Source organism: Stegostoma tigrinum, chromosome 5, assembly GCF_030684315.1.
Source record: "Stegostoma tigrinum isolate sSteTig4 chromosome 5, sSteTig4.hap1, whole genome shotgun sequence".
In the NCBI taxonomy this organism is placed as follows: Eukaryota; Metazoa; Chordata; class Chondrichthyes; order Orectolobiformes; family Stegostomatidae; genus Stegostoma; species Stegostoma tigrinum.
In genome coordinates, this window is record NC_081358.1 from 40,385,237 (window position 1) to 40,402,644 (window position 17,408).

The 17,408-nt window shown below is 41.6% G+C and overlaps 1 protein-coding gene across 1 annotated transcript in view; it reads left to right on the forward strand.

Annotated features, from left to right (window-relative positions):
* tshz1 (teashirt zinc finger homeobox 1) overlaps positions 1–17,408 on the forward strand; it is a 231,851-nt gene that overhangs the window by 78,863 nt on the left and 135,580 nt on the right. The window contains exon 2 of the mRNA XM_048529126.2: positions 2,140–5,259. Coding sequence (XP_048385083.1) covers positions 2,140–5,252 — 3,113 coding nt within the window. The 3' untranslated portion in view covers positions 5,253–5,259. The remainder of the gene's footprint in view (positions 1–2,139; positions 5,260–17,408) is intronic.

Below are 17,408 nucleotides of genomic sequence, written 5' to 3' on the forward strand. Positions count from 1 at the left end.
AAGATGCCATTCTCCAGTAAAATTTTGGCCCATGGTTTATTTCAGTTCAAACCTGGAAACTGAATTGTACATGTATTGCCTGAAATTACGTAACAAACAAGTAATTAATTCAGGATTAAGAATTGACCTAAATCATTAAAAGAAGTGTCTTCTTACCATTGCACTGTCGGATATTAGATTCAAATCTTAGAAGGTCTAAGATTGTAAAACACTCAGGGGAATTCCATGTTTACTGCGTCCGCAATCCTGCAGGAACAAAACGTTTATAATTAATTCTTGCTGTTTGGAAGAACTTCTCCCATTGATTTTCTTTGTAAGAAGCTCTAGCCGATTGTCACACAGTACGCATTAAACTTCAATGTGAGTGGAACAGCCTTTCATTAATCTGGATAACTGAAGTATTGTTTTCGAAGCTCAATACACAAAATGTTTATTTTCCTGATGAAAGGGATAGCAGTTGAAGATCTATAGGTGTATGAAATGCTTTCTGTCTTTGAAGGTCTGCACACTCTTCCACAAGACACTTCAAAATTACAAGCCATGACTTTGGATAGCCTCAGATCCATCTTTTCCTTTATCCGCAGCACTTATAGCTGTATAGTGTTTTTAGAACAATTTTAGGAATGGGTTCCATTCTCAATTCGCAGATAAAAATACAAGTTTGAAATGAGAAACATTTTGAGTATTTTAGCTTCGTGTCCGGAAGATGGCTCTCCACCAACATACCAGGAGTTGTTTGAGTCATAAACTTGTGTTTTGGGGCTACGTTATTAAACATATAAATGTAACCATTGTTTGAGAGGTGCCCTTTCCCTTTATTCTCCAACATGGCCTATTATATTACTACAAGTTATGAATTTAACATTTAATTTCCAAATAAAAGCTTTATCTTTGTTATTGTTTAATATACAACATGATTCGCCTTGAGTATTTTTTTTAACATATTCAGTGGACTATTGTATTTATAAAACTGTTCCTCAATGATTTTAATTCTTTCCTTATTATTCTCTTTCCATTCCGCTTTTGGTGGATAGTTGCATGACTTCAGTATGCTCCCTTCTGGTTTGGCATTCATTTCTGTGGACAAGTCCTCATTCAGTACATCCTTCTATTAAAAGCTAAGCCTACTTTGCAAACACATTTATCGCAAAGAAGCACTATCACCAAACTGTCCTGTTGATTTGGCTGTGCCACGTCATACCACTTTTTGAAGGTGACTGTGCACAACAGCCGTAAGGCCCATCAAATCTGCAGTGCTGTTCGATGAGATCACAGTCAATGAAGTACTTTTTGAAGTGTAGTCACTGTTATAATGAAGCTAATTTGGCCACCAAATGTTTGCAGAAATGGCAATGCAAGTAACAAGCAGATTATCTTTTTGTGCTGGAGGAAAGGGATCTATTCAATTATCAGGTTGTCCTGGTGCCAATCCAAACAATATAGTTTTGTATAAGTAAGAAATGCCTAAGTTTTGTTTGTTTTCTGTATGCAAAGAACCAAACTGCTCTAGTGACAATGTATGTATATAAAGATTTTTAATGAATAAAGTGTATTTTTGAAATAAAAAAGCAACTGAGGGGGAGTAAAGGCAACCTATTATCTTAACTGCCCCCTCTCAACCCGCACTCTGCCTGTTGCTTGGTTTCTATCACTTAATTAAAATCAGGATCCACATTTATTTTTGATTTATAAATGCCCTAGGAAACACTTCTCCCAAAAGAAAATGATTAAATAATCTTCCAGGAAGCATTTAAAAAAACTTGGCAAAAGCATGTGAAAGTGTATAGTTGATATTTTTTGAGAAAGGTGTAGTTACACTGACATTCTGAGAAAGCTTGGTAATACTCCTGCAGCAACAGAAAGTATGTTAAAATTTAGCTTAACCAAAATTGATGTTAGGGAAATATCACGGTCATTTTCTGTAAGCTGTTGGCAAAATCTGTTTTGCTAAAGCACATGGCAGGTAGCTGGAGCTAAGATACAGATCGGTCACAATCTAATTTGAACAGCCAACAGCCTGCCTGGGCTGAATGGCCTCCACATTGGACATTGTTAAATTCATGATCTTTTGAATTGAAGGATTTTTTTCCTGTGCCCAGCTCTCAGTAATATTTTGCTTCTATATGCTTTCTTTGCCAGCGTACGTGCCTGAGGAAGAGCTGAAAGCTGCAGAGCTCAGCCAAGATCTTCAGGACAAAGAATTGGCACCGGGGAGTGACCAGGAGCATGAGTTTGTGTGTGCCGAGGAAGATGACAGTAAAGAAGTGCCCAGTTACCAGAATTCACCCGCCAGCACGCCGACTAACCCAGAGCCGGGCTACGGGTCACCCACCAGTGACACCAGTGATCAGCTGGCTGAGTCCCAGAGCACCTCATCTAAGGATGGGCAGGAGAAAGAGGAGGCACTGGGCATGGACAGCTTACTCGTCTCACGAGACAGCCTGGCGCAGATGAAAGCCGCCTACTCCAACTTTCTGAGCAGCTCCTACTGGACGAGCCTGGGCCTGGACCTGAAGAACGCCAACCAGCCGAGTGTCAGCACCAGCAGCAATGGCAGCAGCAGTCACAGTGGTACTGGTGGCGGGGCAGGCTATGACTGGCACCAGGCTGCCTTGGCCAAAACCCTACAGCAGACCTCATACGGAGTGTTGCCTGAGTCCAGCCTGTTCAGCACGGTGCAGCTGTACCGGCAGCACAACAAGCTCTTCGGCTCTGTCTTCACTGGAGCCAGCAAGTTTCGATGCAAGGACTGCAGCTCTGCCTACGATACCTTGGTAGGCCTGACAGTGCACATGAATGAGACGGGTCACTACCGCGATGACAACCAGGACAAGGACGCAAACAACCCCCGCAAGTGGTCAAAGCCCAGGAAGCGTTCCCTCATGGAGATGGAGGGTAAGGAGGATGCACAGAAGGTATTGAAGTGCATGTACTGTGGGCATTCCTTCGAGTCCCTGCAAGATCTCAGCGTCCACATGATCAAGACCAAGCATTACCAGAAAGTGCCTCTCAAGGAGCCGGTTCCTGCCCTTGCCTCTAAGCTGCTGCCGCCCAACAAACGGAGAGCCCAGCCTGACCCCCAACCTTGCTCACCAGAGTCCGCTGCCAATCCCACGGGGGTGCCTGCCAGTGAGTTGGCTTCGGCGCAGAAAGCTGCCAATCCCTATGTGACCCCCAACAACCGCTACGGCTACCAGAACGGCGCCAGCTACACCTGGCAGTTCGAGGCCCGGAAAGCGCAGATACTGAAGTGCATGGAGTGTGGCAGCTCCCACGACACATTGCAGCAGCTGACCACCCACATGATGGTGACTGGCCATTTCCTGAAAGTCACCAACTCTGCCTCCAAGAAAGGGAAGCAGCTGGTTTTCGACACGGTGGGTGAGGAGAAAGTCCAATCCATCCCCTTGCCCCCTTCGACTCCAACGCGGATGGCAGCGCCCACCCCGCAGACGAAGCCCGAAATGCCACCTTCACCGGTTACCGAGCCCAGGAAGGAACACGAGGAGGAGGAGGAGCAGCCATTGGAACAGAATGAGAAGGAACAAGAAATAAAGGAGGAGAGAGACAATCCCACAGAAAAGTTTGAGTCCACCTCACAGTATCAGTATCTCCGGGAGGAGGACTTGGATGAAAGTCCTAAAGGTGGGATTGATATTCTCAAGTCCTTAGAGAACACTGTCACGACAGCCATTAACAAAGCCCAGAATGGGGCACCTACTTGGGGCGGCTACTCCAGCATTCATGCAGCGTATCAGCTTTCAGGGACCATACGACCCTTTCAGCCAACAGTGCAGAACGTTCAGTTGACCCCATTCTACACTAATAGTGTCAAGGCCCTGTCTTCAGAGCATCTCACTGCAGTGGAGTCTTCAGACTGCCATTCACCACCACCTCAAAAGAGCAACGTCCACGCGATGGAGGAACTTGTGGAGAAGGTGACGGGTAAAATGACGATTAAGTCAGAGGAGAAACCAGTAGAGAAAGAGCCTGTGGTCACACCGGTGACCAGGACAAGCTGTAGCTCATCACCTCCCAGGGCTAAAGACCCTCCTAAAGCAGAGGACTTTGACAGTGCAGCTCAACTGAAAAGAGGTGCTGATGGGGAGGAAGTGAAAGTGAAAAAAGAGAGCAACTTAGAGAGTCCTTCCCCCAATGGGACAGAATGTTTGAAATCAGCTGTTAGCAACGGCTGTAACAGTATGGCGATTATTACAGACCATTCACCAGAATCACCATTTGTCAATCCACTAAGTGCACTGCAGTCAATTATGAACACACACTTGGGCAAGGCTGCCAAGCCATTGAGCCCTAGCCTTGACCCACTGGCCATGCTCTACAAAATAAGCAACAGTGTGTTAGACAAGCCCATATTCCCTGCCGCTCAAGTCAAACAAGCGGATATTGTAGATCGATACTACTATGAAAACAATGACCAACCCATAGACTTAACAAAGTCGAAAAGCAGTAAAAAGCTCATTTCAGCCATGACAGAAACAATACTCTCCTCCTCGAGGGAAAACGCTTTGTTGGATATTTCTGACATGGTCAAGAATCTCACAGGCCGGTTGACACCCAAGTCTTCAACCCCATCAACTGTTTCAGAAAAGTCCGAAGCAGATGTGAGCAGTTTCGAGGATACCTTAGAGGAGATCTCTCCAGTGCAGAAGAGGAAGGGCAGACAGTCTAACTGGAACCCTCAGCACCTTTTGATACTCCAAGCTCAGTTTGCGGCCAGCTTACGCGAGTCCTCTGAAGGCAAATACATTATGTCGGACCTGAACCTACATGAGCGGGTGCACATTTCAAAGTTTACTGGTCTTTCCATGACCACGATAAGCCATTGGCTGGCCAATGTAAAGTATCAATTGAGAAGGACAGGTGGAACTAAATTCCTGAAGAACTTAGATACAGGTCACCCAGTTTTCTTCTGTAACGATTGTGCCTCTCAGTTTAGGACTCCTTCCAGCTACATAGGCCATTTGGAATCTCACTTAGGATTTTCTTTGAAGGATCTCTCGAAGTTATCAATAGAGCAGATTCGGGAACAGCAGGCAATTTCAAAGGTCATACCAAATAAGACACTGAGTTCAGTTGGGTTGTCAGAGGAAGACATCAGCTGTACATTCCAGTGTAAAATGTGCAACCGGACCTTTGCAAGCAAACATGCGGTCAAACTGCACCTTAGCAAAACACATGGCAAATCTCCAGAGGACCATCTGTTATATGTAACTGAATTTGAAAAACAATAGTACCCAGGTAAGGAGATGTGTAACTAAGTATGTACTGATAAACACAGAGCATGGCAAACGCACTCCAGGATGAATGTAATGAACATTTTCTCGTATGTCTAGACGGTGTGTACTTATTTGTCATTTTTTGCTGTTAACACTTCCTAACAAGTAATCTCCAGAGAATTAAGATCACCACTGAATACATTGCTGCAATAATTTATCTTATCTTGTATTGTCAGGCAGTCATACAGTTTCAAATTCAGAATTTTATTTGTTTCAAATAAGCATATATTTAATTGTATATTTGGAAGGAGGAATTTCAGGTTGTGGCTTGGGTAACTAAAGAAAACACAATAATAACTAAATGGAATGATGTCTTTGCAATTTGACCCATTATCTTTTAAACTTTGACTGGAAGCCAACATAATTCCATAATAATAACTGCAGTCCTTGTGAGAGAAAAAAATAAAAGTTACATTTGAACTTGGATTTTACTTGAAAGGTTATGTGTTATATTGTAGGCCACTGCATTACATTTGTTGACAAATATTTGGCAGTTATGAAAGTTCTTTAGTACAGACAACAGAAGAGTAACATTAAACTTTGCCCATTCCTTCTGTCATTTCTGTACGTCACTACTTTCAATCATATGACCTTGAAGAACATACCTTCTCTTGTAAATGCCTTCTTCTGAATGCTCAGAAGTAAAATATGAGAAGTAATCAGAATCCTGGAACATTTGAAAAATGTGTTCTTCTCTGAATTAAATGTTAGATACTTTTTTAAAATCGTGCTTTAAAAGTAATATTATAAAATGTCAATCTTCAAAAAACTAAGAACAACAGTTGAATATTTTAATTATGGTATTTTGTTGTTGCCTAGAATTTTAAGGGATAATAGTAAGAAAGTATTGTATTTAAATAGCACCTTTCACAACTACTGGATATCTAATGCTCTTCAGAGACAATTAATTATTTTGAAGTATAATCACTGGTATAATGCAAGAAATGTAGCAGCCAATTTACACACCGCAAGATACCATAAACAGCAATGCTGTAAAGATGGGATAATTTTTGGTCATCCTGATTAGCAGATAAATATTGATCTGGACATGGGGCATAACTCCTCTGCTTCCCTTTAAAATAGTGGCTGCTGGATCTTTTCTGCCCACCTCAGAGAGCTTGATTTAACATCTGAAAGACAGCAACATTGATAGTGAGGTGCCAGTCTTGATGTTTAAGCCCTGGAATGACATGCTAAATCATAAATTGATAGGCTAAATATTTGGACTGCAGAATGCTATTATATGATTGATATGCTTGGTAAAAGCAGTGGTAAGTAAGTGAGAGTGTTTAGGATCTAAAATATCACAGCATCCACAATTTGGAACGTCTGCCTGACTCTGCCACACTGAAACATTTGAAATGAGCAGCTGAGGTGCATTCAGGACGGTTAGCTCAATGTGCACAGCTTTTGCATCCAATACACAGTTTAACTTTAAATATGATAGAAGCAAGTGGTGATGTTGAAATGGCCTCTTGTTCTGCACTGTGCAATGTTCTCATCCATTCATGTTACTGCCAGGGGAAATGAGGTGGTCTGTATAACAGAAAATCATTTTGAGGCCACTTGGAAGAACATAAGATAAAAAATTGAATGTTGGCCGTATGGTTGTTTGAGTCTACTCTGCTATTCAACAAGATTATGGCTTTATTTTCTACCTCAATTCCTCCTTCTCAAAGTATCACCCTATTTCTTAATTTGCTTAGTACTGAAAAATCTAAAAACCTCTGCCTTAAATATATTCAGTCAAAAAGCATGCAAACCCTTCTGCATTTGAGAATTCGACAGATCTACATTCCTCTGAGTGAAGAATGTTTAACACTATTATCCATATAAGTAATATTACACTCATAATCTCTGTCATTGCATTATCATTAAGAGGCATCAATTTACCTGGAGTATCAAGCTGCTTAGCTACTTAAACACAACTGGTCAACTCTTCAAATTCGACTGTTCAAAGTTAACATCTGTGGAAGTGAGAAACAGATAGTGTGAATCTGAACTGAGTCTTGGAATGATCTATCATCAAGCTCTTGCACTGCGGTTCCATGTCATCACACAGCTCTTGCTCTTGATCCTGATCTTACTTTGACAATTAACCAGTGACCACTTCTGAAGTGTCATTGGCACTGATTGATTGCTAATCATCATCAAGAACTGACAAGTGATATTACGGGGATTTGGTTGAGGAGAGAGCACTGAGCAAGTTAGATATCCTAATGAGTTTTAAGCCAAGCTTGCTCTATAATTGTTGTCCAAACTGAAGAGTTTTCATCATTGTTCAAGGAAAGCTCCAAACACCATGCAAAAGTACACAGTTGAAATTTCCTTATGCATTGTTCATTCAGCTAATGGCATATAAATGCGTCGGTGACCATATCAATCATTATCAATGATACATGGCACAAGCAAAGCTTGAAAGTTTATTGTGCTGTCAATCAATGTTTATCCATTTTGGGTGTGGCATTGAGAAAAAAAACGTTGAAAATAAAAAGTGATTTAACCGGTTAGGGAAACTTCCTGAAGTCGAACAAATCCTGCCAGTAGATGTTCAATTGTGTTTCGATAACACAGCAAGCAGAGTAGATACTGTCGATACATTGCTGGAATCCCTTTGGACTGTGCCAGGGACTTTTTGTTTATAATGTGGGGAGGAAGATACCTGCATTCTAATTTTTTTCCTATAGATTCTGATTCCGTCCTTACAAGGGAGATGACTGATTGAATTTCACCTGCACTGAATTATACTTGTACATTCTGGTAATTGCAGAGGGCCACAAAGAGAAGCACAGGTACAACATTTGTTGTGCAGGGACTTAATAGCAGCATATTTACAAATTGATATGAGAGAGAAGCTTTCAATGCATTTATAATCCCATGAAATGTAAAGCACCATGGGTTCATTCCAAAGGGCATCCAGTCTCTGTTTGCCTAACTTGGATAATGGATAGCTGTAGTGAAATGCAGTGCCTCCAGAGCCTAACTGATTAAACATTAAAATTTTTATATTAAGGTTTACAAATTGCATGGAAATTTTCCATTTCACAGCAAATGTGGTGAAAATGACGCAGGCCCGTTTAGCAAATGCGACAACACACGCAGCCAGGGAGCAAAATTACTCCTTTTGCATGCAAAGAAAATTGCAGGGGGAGGGGTAGGGGTAGATTTCCACCAATAAATAAGGTGGAATTGTTTGTCATTCTCTGTTTGATCAGTGGCAACAAAAAAAATTGGCTTGGAGCACCCAAAGATTCAGTAGTGTGCTTTGATTCAGAAACTAAATCGGCCAAAATTATAAATATTAAACCATTGTGTATACATGTTGGATACACAGTGACAAGCACAGTGTTGTCCAATTTATTCCTGGAATGAGAAAAACCTGATCATCTCTCAATTATGACAGTCTTCCTCAAGCATGGAATAAAGCAGGGCAAATACACTGTCAACCTTTCTTTTCATTCTGCATGCGAAGAGATTTACAATTTTAAAAAAATCATTTTGTTTATTTATAGTTTTAATGAAGATTATTACAGGCACAGAGGGACATTTAGCATACTTTTTCATACTGTGTAAGCAGCCTCTTTATCAATCTCTAGGGGCCACTGATTACCATCTTCAAAGTGTTCTGAGGATTTGAGTATTAAAATCTTGGAGCAGACCTGATAATACAGTTTCACCCAAATGATGCAGGATCACTGTAAATTGTATTCTTTGATCCTCATAAACAGACAACTAAAAACCCCAACCAATCCACTGTGAGCGGCAATAACGAAAATAAAGTTGCCCCTGCGTAATTTTACACTGTAGTTGAAAACTACAGTGTGGTAAATGCCTGTAAACCATGCCAAGCAGAATAAGTTGTATCCTGAGAATTTCTGAACATAAGGACTGGAGGAGATCATTCAGCCCCTCAAACTAGGTCCATTCAATGAGATAATGGGTGATCAACTACCTAACACCATAAACCCATCTTTCTCCACATTCCTGAGTTACCTTTGGCTCACAATAATTTATCACAGTTTCAGATGTGAACAATGGAGTATCAATTACCAGTTGTTAGAAACTGACACTCAAGCATCTATTGCTGTTTGTGGAAGAGGCTGTTTGGTTACAATGTGAAACTGGCTACTATCCTATTACATACAGAATAGGTATGTTTAAGGGGAAGCTGAAGGAGAAAGGAATAGAAGGATATATTGATGGAATTAGATAAGTACAGCTGGGAGGAGGCTTCTGTGGAGGATTTACATGAGCATGGACCTGCTGGCTGGAATGGCCTGTTTCTGTGTTTTATGTTGCACCTAGCATTACAACAACTGGCCCATGCTTGCAGTTCTTAAGTTCAGCACAAGAAAAATATTAACATACCAGGTTTGTCCTAAGCTGGTGTTGACTGATTTCAATATGCCAATCTCTCCTGCTTGTGTTTTTCTTATTTTGTAGCCATATGGGCACTGGGAATGAGAATCCAGCATTCAAAACATGGTCTGTAATGTCCTACTAAAACATTCACTCAAAATTAGAACTGTTTCTCAAAACAGTACTAGCCACAAAGACAAATTAAACATATCATTAATAGGACAATAGCATCAGCAGTCACTGTCAGTGGGTGGTAAAATGTTATTGTTCATGTTCAGATGAGAAAGATCTTAGTTTGGGTTGCAATTAAAACAGAATTGATTTTTTACCACATAAAGTATGAGAGACATAAAATTTTATGTCATTGCCATCTATTTATTGGACTTGCCATGGCAGCAACAACATTGAGCAAAATGAATAGGTTAGTCAATCTGCCGTTTAGGTTCTTTCAATTTGACAATAAAAGGTAGCAGTCTGACCAAACCCTTAAATCCCTTGCAGGCTTGTGTCACAGCCACAGAGCTAAGAATTGTACATGGGGTTTCGCCATTGCTGTAAGTCTTCTGCACCATTCTATATTTTAGCCATGGGAGGAGAGGAGAGCTTGAGATTTCCATTCCTTAGCCCCTGAATCCCCTCATGTGCTGTTTTCCCACTCATAGAATCTCCGGGAATTATAAAGATTAATCTTCAGGACATTGTTGTGAAGACTCTTGGAAGGAGCATGAAGATAAAATTGAACATATAATTTATGTTTTTGTTTATAAGTGCCTTTTTAAAATGATGCCTTTAAACTCAATGAGCAGTTTAAGAGGTCTGAGTTATTGGAGGGGAGATATCCTGGAAACTTTCAGAATATTACATATAGCCAACTTGCCAATTTGAGCGAGAGTGGTCCGCACGGACGTTAGAAGATAACCTGAACTTGATACCAGGAATACGTCGTGTGCTGGATTTTACAGCTGCATGTGGATGTATTTGAAGACAGTGGTTTGTTCATAAAATAAACTGGATGCTATTCCCATCTCCTGCTCTCCCACACTTCCATATTTGGGGTTAGGGTTGGGGTCAGGGCCCGTGGGCTATTGGAGGTCTCATTGTGTCTCCTCTGTTATTTACTTCTGCCAGGGGAAGGCAGAAGTGAGGAAAGCAACCCAGGATCTTCCACTGACCAGACTGCTTTCATTCAGGAAGGGTTGGGGAGTATGACTTATAGAGGATGCCTTGTGTATATTGGAGACAGCAACTCCATTCCCATTAAAGCCTCCCATAACCGAGCCGCTACAACACTCATTAATTCCATCTCCACCTCACAGTGGTTTCTGTCAGGATAGCCTTTCCAAAATGCCCAAACTTCCTCAGTCCATGTACCAAGAAGCTTCTTTATGGGTGCGAAGCCATGTTGTAAGAGCAGTTAAAAGCCAATCACTTTGCAGTGTTTCTGGAGCAAGGTAAGAATTATAATTTTCCTTCCCTAGAGGACATTAGCGAACAAGATGAGGTTTTATGACAATCAATGATGGTTTCATGGCACCATTACTGAGAATAGCTTTTTTATATTTCAGATTTATTAATTGAATTTAAATGGGGATTTGAACCCATGCCTCTTGAGAATTAGCCTGGGCCTGCTAAAATCCTAGTTTAGTGATGTTACCGCTACACTGACATCTCCTCTAGCTCTGTGGACTTGTTTACCTCCTTGTTTATTGTGTTGTTAACTTTGCTGTTAGTAGAAAGGACCCATTCCCTTTCACATTTTACACCACTTACACCAATTTACATCTCCATTTCTTCCACCACTATCTAGGCATCTTTTAATATATGAAAGGTGCTATATAAATGCAAGTTGTTCATATGGCAGCTTCATCTGCCTTGCAGCATAATAACATTGCAAAGTTTAACATTGATTTTCTCTTTCCCTTTTTTTTGTTATTTAGAGCAGCCAAAGGCTGTTTGCTGACATCGTTAATTCAACAGGGCATTAGAGTTCCTGCACACAATCACTCTGCTCCATTTACTTTGAAAAGAGAAGCAGTGCAGAAGCCAGCAGGGTGACTGGGGTCTATCAACTCCTCCTCACTCAGACAAACAGGTGCTGGTCTCAGATTGACATCTTTAACATAATAATCGGCCAGAATTTGCTGTAGATACCTTTAGTTCGACTTGTCACTGTGTCTTTCATTTCAAAAATAGATTTTTTAAAAAAAATTAACATGTTCAAAGATGTTATTACACCTCTCTGGAACAGGTGGGACTTGAACCTGGGCCTCCTGGTGCACTACTGTTGCACTACAAGAACTTAAAAGCTCAAAAATGCCTATTGCCTGTAAAGTTGCTGCAGGTGTGAGTACACAATGTTGCCTCATGTGCAATGGGACACCTGGGTCTGGAATGAACAGGGCAAGATACAAAGGATCTCCTGGACCAGTGAAATGTAAGCCTTGGGAATTAAACATAGGAAGGTGTGTCCTTTTTACGTGTCATATTCAATGACAACTCAGAACAGAAGGAAGAAAAAGATTGGCTTAAGCATGTGTGTCAAAAATTGGGATAAAGAGGAAAAGCCCAATTTTTTAAAACAAAATTAGCACTTCCTTAAAAAAATACACCCTGAAAAATTCAAAGGCTGCAGGATTGTGCCCCGTATTTGTAACAGTTAATTTTCAGTGCTGGAGATTTTGATTGTCGGCCACTAACACTCACTCATGTCCTTAAAGAAGCTCTAAGACAAGACCTCATAATTTTGGGCTAAGAGGTGGCAGATTTCAAAATAGAGATGAGGAGCATTACTCCACTCAAAGGTTCGTGAGTCTGTGGAGTTCACTACCTCAGAGCACAGTTAATGCTGGGACATTGAATAGATTTAAGATGGAGATAGACAGATTTTTAATTAGTAACAGGTTAAAGGATTGTGGGAAGCAGGAAGTAAAATGGATTTGAGGGCAATATGAGATCAGCTACGATCATATCGAAACAGTAGAGCAGGTTCAAGGGGCTGAATTGCCTACTGCTGCTTCTAGTTCTTAGGTTCTTATGCTTATAATGACTTACTATTCTGATTTTAATGGCCAGTTAATGGGCAAAAGCAGTGAGCACTTAACGGGAGAAGGTGAGGCAGGAATAACTTGTGAAAATACTGACAGAGTGGTGCAACTCATCGAACAGCTTCTCGATATTTACATTTAACCATGTCTAGAGTTTCTGCACTGTTTATACGTAATGGCAAGTGCCATTAGTCTAACCGTTAACATGACACCATATTCTAACCAAGTTCTTATATTTCTCAGCCTGGTGGATAGATGTTGCAAACTGACATGTTCATCTGACACTTCTTGCCATGATATTGTTCTGCTTTTGTACCAATGTGACTCCATAAATGCCAAGGTCCCTTGCGAGTGGTCAATTCCTTTGGTAAGCATTGTCTGTACTCAGAACCTTGACTAGAACTAATTAACTAATGTTCTAACCTCAGTGTTACAAGACTGCTCAGAAAGATACCCCCTTAATGCGTCACTTCACACCGTCAAACCCGATAAATAAGCTGTTAATCAGAATTAATAGAATTGCAAGGTTTACTTTCCCCCTGCTCTGGAGTATTCTGTGTGGCTGGAAGTTTTTAAAAAAAATGTATTCAGAAATTGGCAGTCAGCCTAGAAATAAAAGCACTGATTATAGATTAACTTGGCAGTTGATTTGTTTTGCTCCAGTACTGACCAACACTCGAAGGTGTCCACCGTTAGTTGTTAATTTCGTTAGGAATCTGGTGGGTTGTCAGGCAACTGAGCCCATGGGGCAGCGCATTTCCTCTCAGGCTGAGTTGCACCACAAGCATGGAAACAGGCTGTTCAGCCCACCCGGTCCATTCTTGTGGTTATGATCCACGCAAGTCTGTGCCCACGCTCTTCATCTCATACAATCAATATCATGCTTCTATCCTTTCCTCCTTTGTTTGTTTATCTACTTGGACCTTGAATGTATCAATTCAACTCAACTACTCCATGTGGCCACAAGTTTCACATTTTAACCACTCTTTAGGTCATAAGGTTTTTTTGAATTCCATATAGTATTTATTAGTGCCTACTTATATTTCTAACCTTTAATTAGCTCCTATGCAGAGTTGGCATTGGCCTCATTCTGTGCTTTAATAATTCTGAGATTCCTGTTTTGAGGCAGATAGCTCCCCTCCTGGAGAGCAGTAGGAAAGGTGACAAGAGGTGAGGTCAATAAAGTGGTTTGGCACTGGGGAGATAAGCACTACCCTCCCACAGCCCACTGCCTTCCTGCTACACCAGGAATTAAGTTCTAGCTGGAGATTCCCAAGCTTGACCTTCCTGCCCCAGTGCCAGTTCAAGACCTCACACTACCCCAGGATGAAATTACTCCAGCTCTTGTGAGATACATAGAGTCCAACTGGTAAACCAGTGTGGGAAGGTGTTACTTTGGGGTGAGGGTCAAGGTGCTTTCATATGCACTAATTTGTGCAAGACGAAAGGTCTTGACTTAGGGCAGAGGGTAATCACTGAGAACCACACCATACCCTTCATTTCTTACTGCCCTGCATCCCCCTTCCTCACAATCTCCAACTCCAGAAACTCCCTGCCCCCTACAACAGTACATACCTCTTGCTTTGGCAATTCTCCATCCTGGGAGTGCAAGGAATGTTGCCACAGCAGAAGCCGTAGCATTAGCCATGGCACAGCTGAGTACTGGACCTCTGGACCCCTAACAAATGTAGTGGGAAAGGGTTGGGACTTCTTGAGCCATGGTCCCAATAATGGCACAAATCCTGCTAGCAACCAGCCATCTGATTGCCAGAAGATCCATCTGGCTTCCTTATGTCTGTGGTCCACAGACATCCCTCCTGGAAACTGTCCCACCTTTCACACTTCATCTGTAAATAGAAAAATCCTGGCCTCAATCACTGTCACAAGTGGAAAGATTTTCTCAATGCCTTAAAGTACTCTACCAGCACATCCGTTAGACATCTATTTTCTATAAAAGACAATCTCAGCCCATTTAACTAGTCTGGAAGGGAAGACTTTTGTGTGTCTCACAAGTTGCTTTCTCAGTTCTTGGCCCTAGTTGGCACAGGGTGGACAGCGGTGGCACTTGGCTCGTTGGTCAGCACTGCTGCCTCATAGGAACCCAAGTTTGATTCCAGCCTCGGGTGACTGTTTATGTGTAGTTCACATATTCTCCCTGTGTCTGCGTGGGTTTCCTCTAAGTGCTCCGGTTTCCTCCCACAGTCCACAGATGTGCAGGCCATGCTAAATTGCCCATAGTATCCAGGGACATTTAGGCTAGGTGGATGATTCATGGAAAATGCAGGGATACAGGGATAGGATTGGGGTGGGTCTGTGTGGGATGCTGTTCGGAGTGGCAGTGTGGACTCAATGGTTTGAACGGCCTGCTTCCACACTGTAGCGATTCTATGATTGGTGATGTTCAAAGGGAAGATTGCACTGAAGGAAGCATACCCCAAGCAATCTTTGCACAGAATGAATTACCAAATATATTTTGTAGCTAATTGCTGACAAGTACAGAACAAATGCTGCAATAGACATGTACTGTTATTGTGGGTGTGTCGAATAAGAGTTTTCTCAGAATATTTTCCCACTGCTCACTTGGGTGGATGAAAAATATCCCATGGCTGCTATTTCAAGAGGCATTCTTACCAGAATTCTGACAAATGTCCTCAATTACTTCACTAAATTATCTGTTCATCACAGTGCTGTTTGTTGCGAGCTACCTGTGTGGAAATTGGCTGCTGTTGTTCCTGCAGAGAAACTGGGTTCAGAGTTTGAAAATACTTGATTGGCTGTACTAGCATTTCTAAAAGAATTGAGAAGTACTGTGTAAATGTGCAAGCTCTCTCTTGCATGAGGCACTGACCAATGCACTGTGTTTCCAGCAATGAGATTTTGATGCACTTGACCTCCAGCTCTCCATTGTTCCAGTGTCCAACTAATAAGAGGCCTTGAACTGTTGGGCATGGCCCACTCCACCCTGATAGTAAATATCTTGATGTAGTGTACATATGTGGTAGAGGCTTCGGTGAGAAACTGGAAGTGGTAGATAAGTGGTTTGCTCTGCCGACAGTATTTGAAATCCATATTCAAGTGTTGTGGTTCAGGAAGAGGTTCATGCAAGTAAAACTGCCAGCTAGTCTTTCAATACTGAAGCTGATAGTTTGAGGAATAATTATTTTGCAAAGTCAGCAATATCTCTGAGCAGTTGCAGTTGTTGGATGACTCATTCATCTGAAGTTTTGGAATGTGCATAAATTAATCAAATAGCAACAGCAGACTGCCATAGAATGCTAGGTTTTCATCAGCTGCTCTTATTAATCCCACAGTGTCCAAAGATACTATACAGGAGGGATCAATACCTTTACCCACAGTCGTGACTATTTTGACCTGATGAAGCTCTGATGAAGGGTCTAGACCTGAAACGTCAGCTTTTGTGCTCCTGAGATGCTACTTGGCCTGCTGTGTTCATCCAGCTCCACACTTTGTTATCGTGACTATTTTCTTCTTTTTTCTAAAGTCAGAAAACAAGACATACAAAAGTTAATAAAATGTGAGGCTGGATGAACACAGCAGGCCCAGCAGTATCTCAGGAGCACAAAAGCTGACGTTTCGGGCCTAGACCCTTCATCAGAGAGGGGGTTGGGGTGAGGGTTCTGGAATAAATAGGGAGAGAGGGGGAGGCAGACCAAAGATGGAGAGAAAAGAAGATAGGTGGAGAGGAGAGTATAGGTGGGGAGGTAGGGAGGGGATAGGTCAGTCCAGGGAAGATGGACAGGTCAAGGAGGTGGGATGAGGTTAGTAGGTAGGAGATGGAGGTGCGGCTTGGGGTGGGAGGAAGGGATGGGTGAGAGGAAGAACAGGTTAGGGAGGCAGAGACAGGTTGGACTGGTTTTGGGATGCAGTGGGTGGAGGGGAAGAGCTGGGCTGGTTGTGTGGTGCAGTGGGGGGAGGGGATGAACTTTGATTTTTTTTTTCTGTTCCTTGCACACCTTAAATTTCAGTGCCACTTAGCGAGCGGGTGTATTTACGAGCCAAAGCTATAAAAAGACCCCAGTTATCTAAATTTATTGCCCATATTTCCATGACAAATCAGTCAGCAATTGTTGGCTGATTTTTTTTCTAAGGCTTGGCAAAAATAAAGGATTCCTTAAAGCTGAAGAAATCTAAAACTGTACTTCTTTTTTTCCGAAATAACATGAAAGCAAAATGTCAAGCCTTGGCACTTGATGTCCTGCACAATCCAAGCTTGTTTCAAATGTGAGGAGGTGATTTCTTAATAATAATGTAGTCGCCTCTTCGTCCAAGGAAGTGCATTTTATGGCTTTCGGGAAGGAGTTTCCTGTTCACTGCTTTATTTTGATCAAGATAATACTAAGTATAAACATGCGTCTTTTAACTGAATCTTTCATATGATGTCATCACTGGCAATGCCAGCATTTATTGTCCTTCCTTGGTTACCTTGAACTGAATGGCCTGCTGGGCCATTTCAGAGAACAGTTAAGATTCAACCACGTTACCATGGAGTCACATATACTTCAAATTGGAAAGGCGAGAAAATTTCCTTTCCAATCAGAAATTAAGGCATCAGATTTTTTATAATTACAACAGTTAATAATCGTTTCACCATCATTTTACTGAGAGACTAGTTTTATATTCTGGATTTTTTAGTTAATTGAATTTTAAATTCAACCAGTGCAAAACTCCTTAGGTGAGAGCAAATACA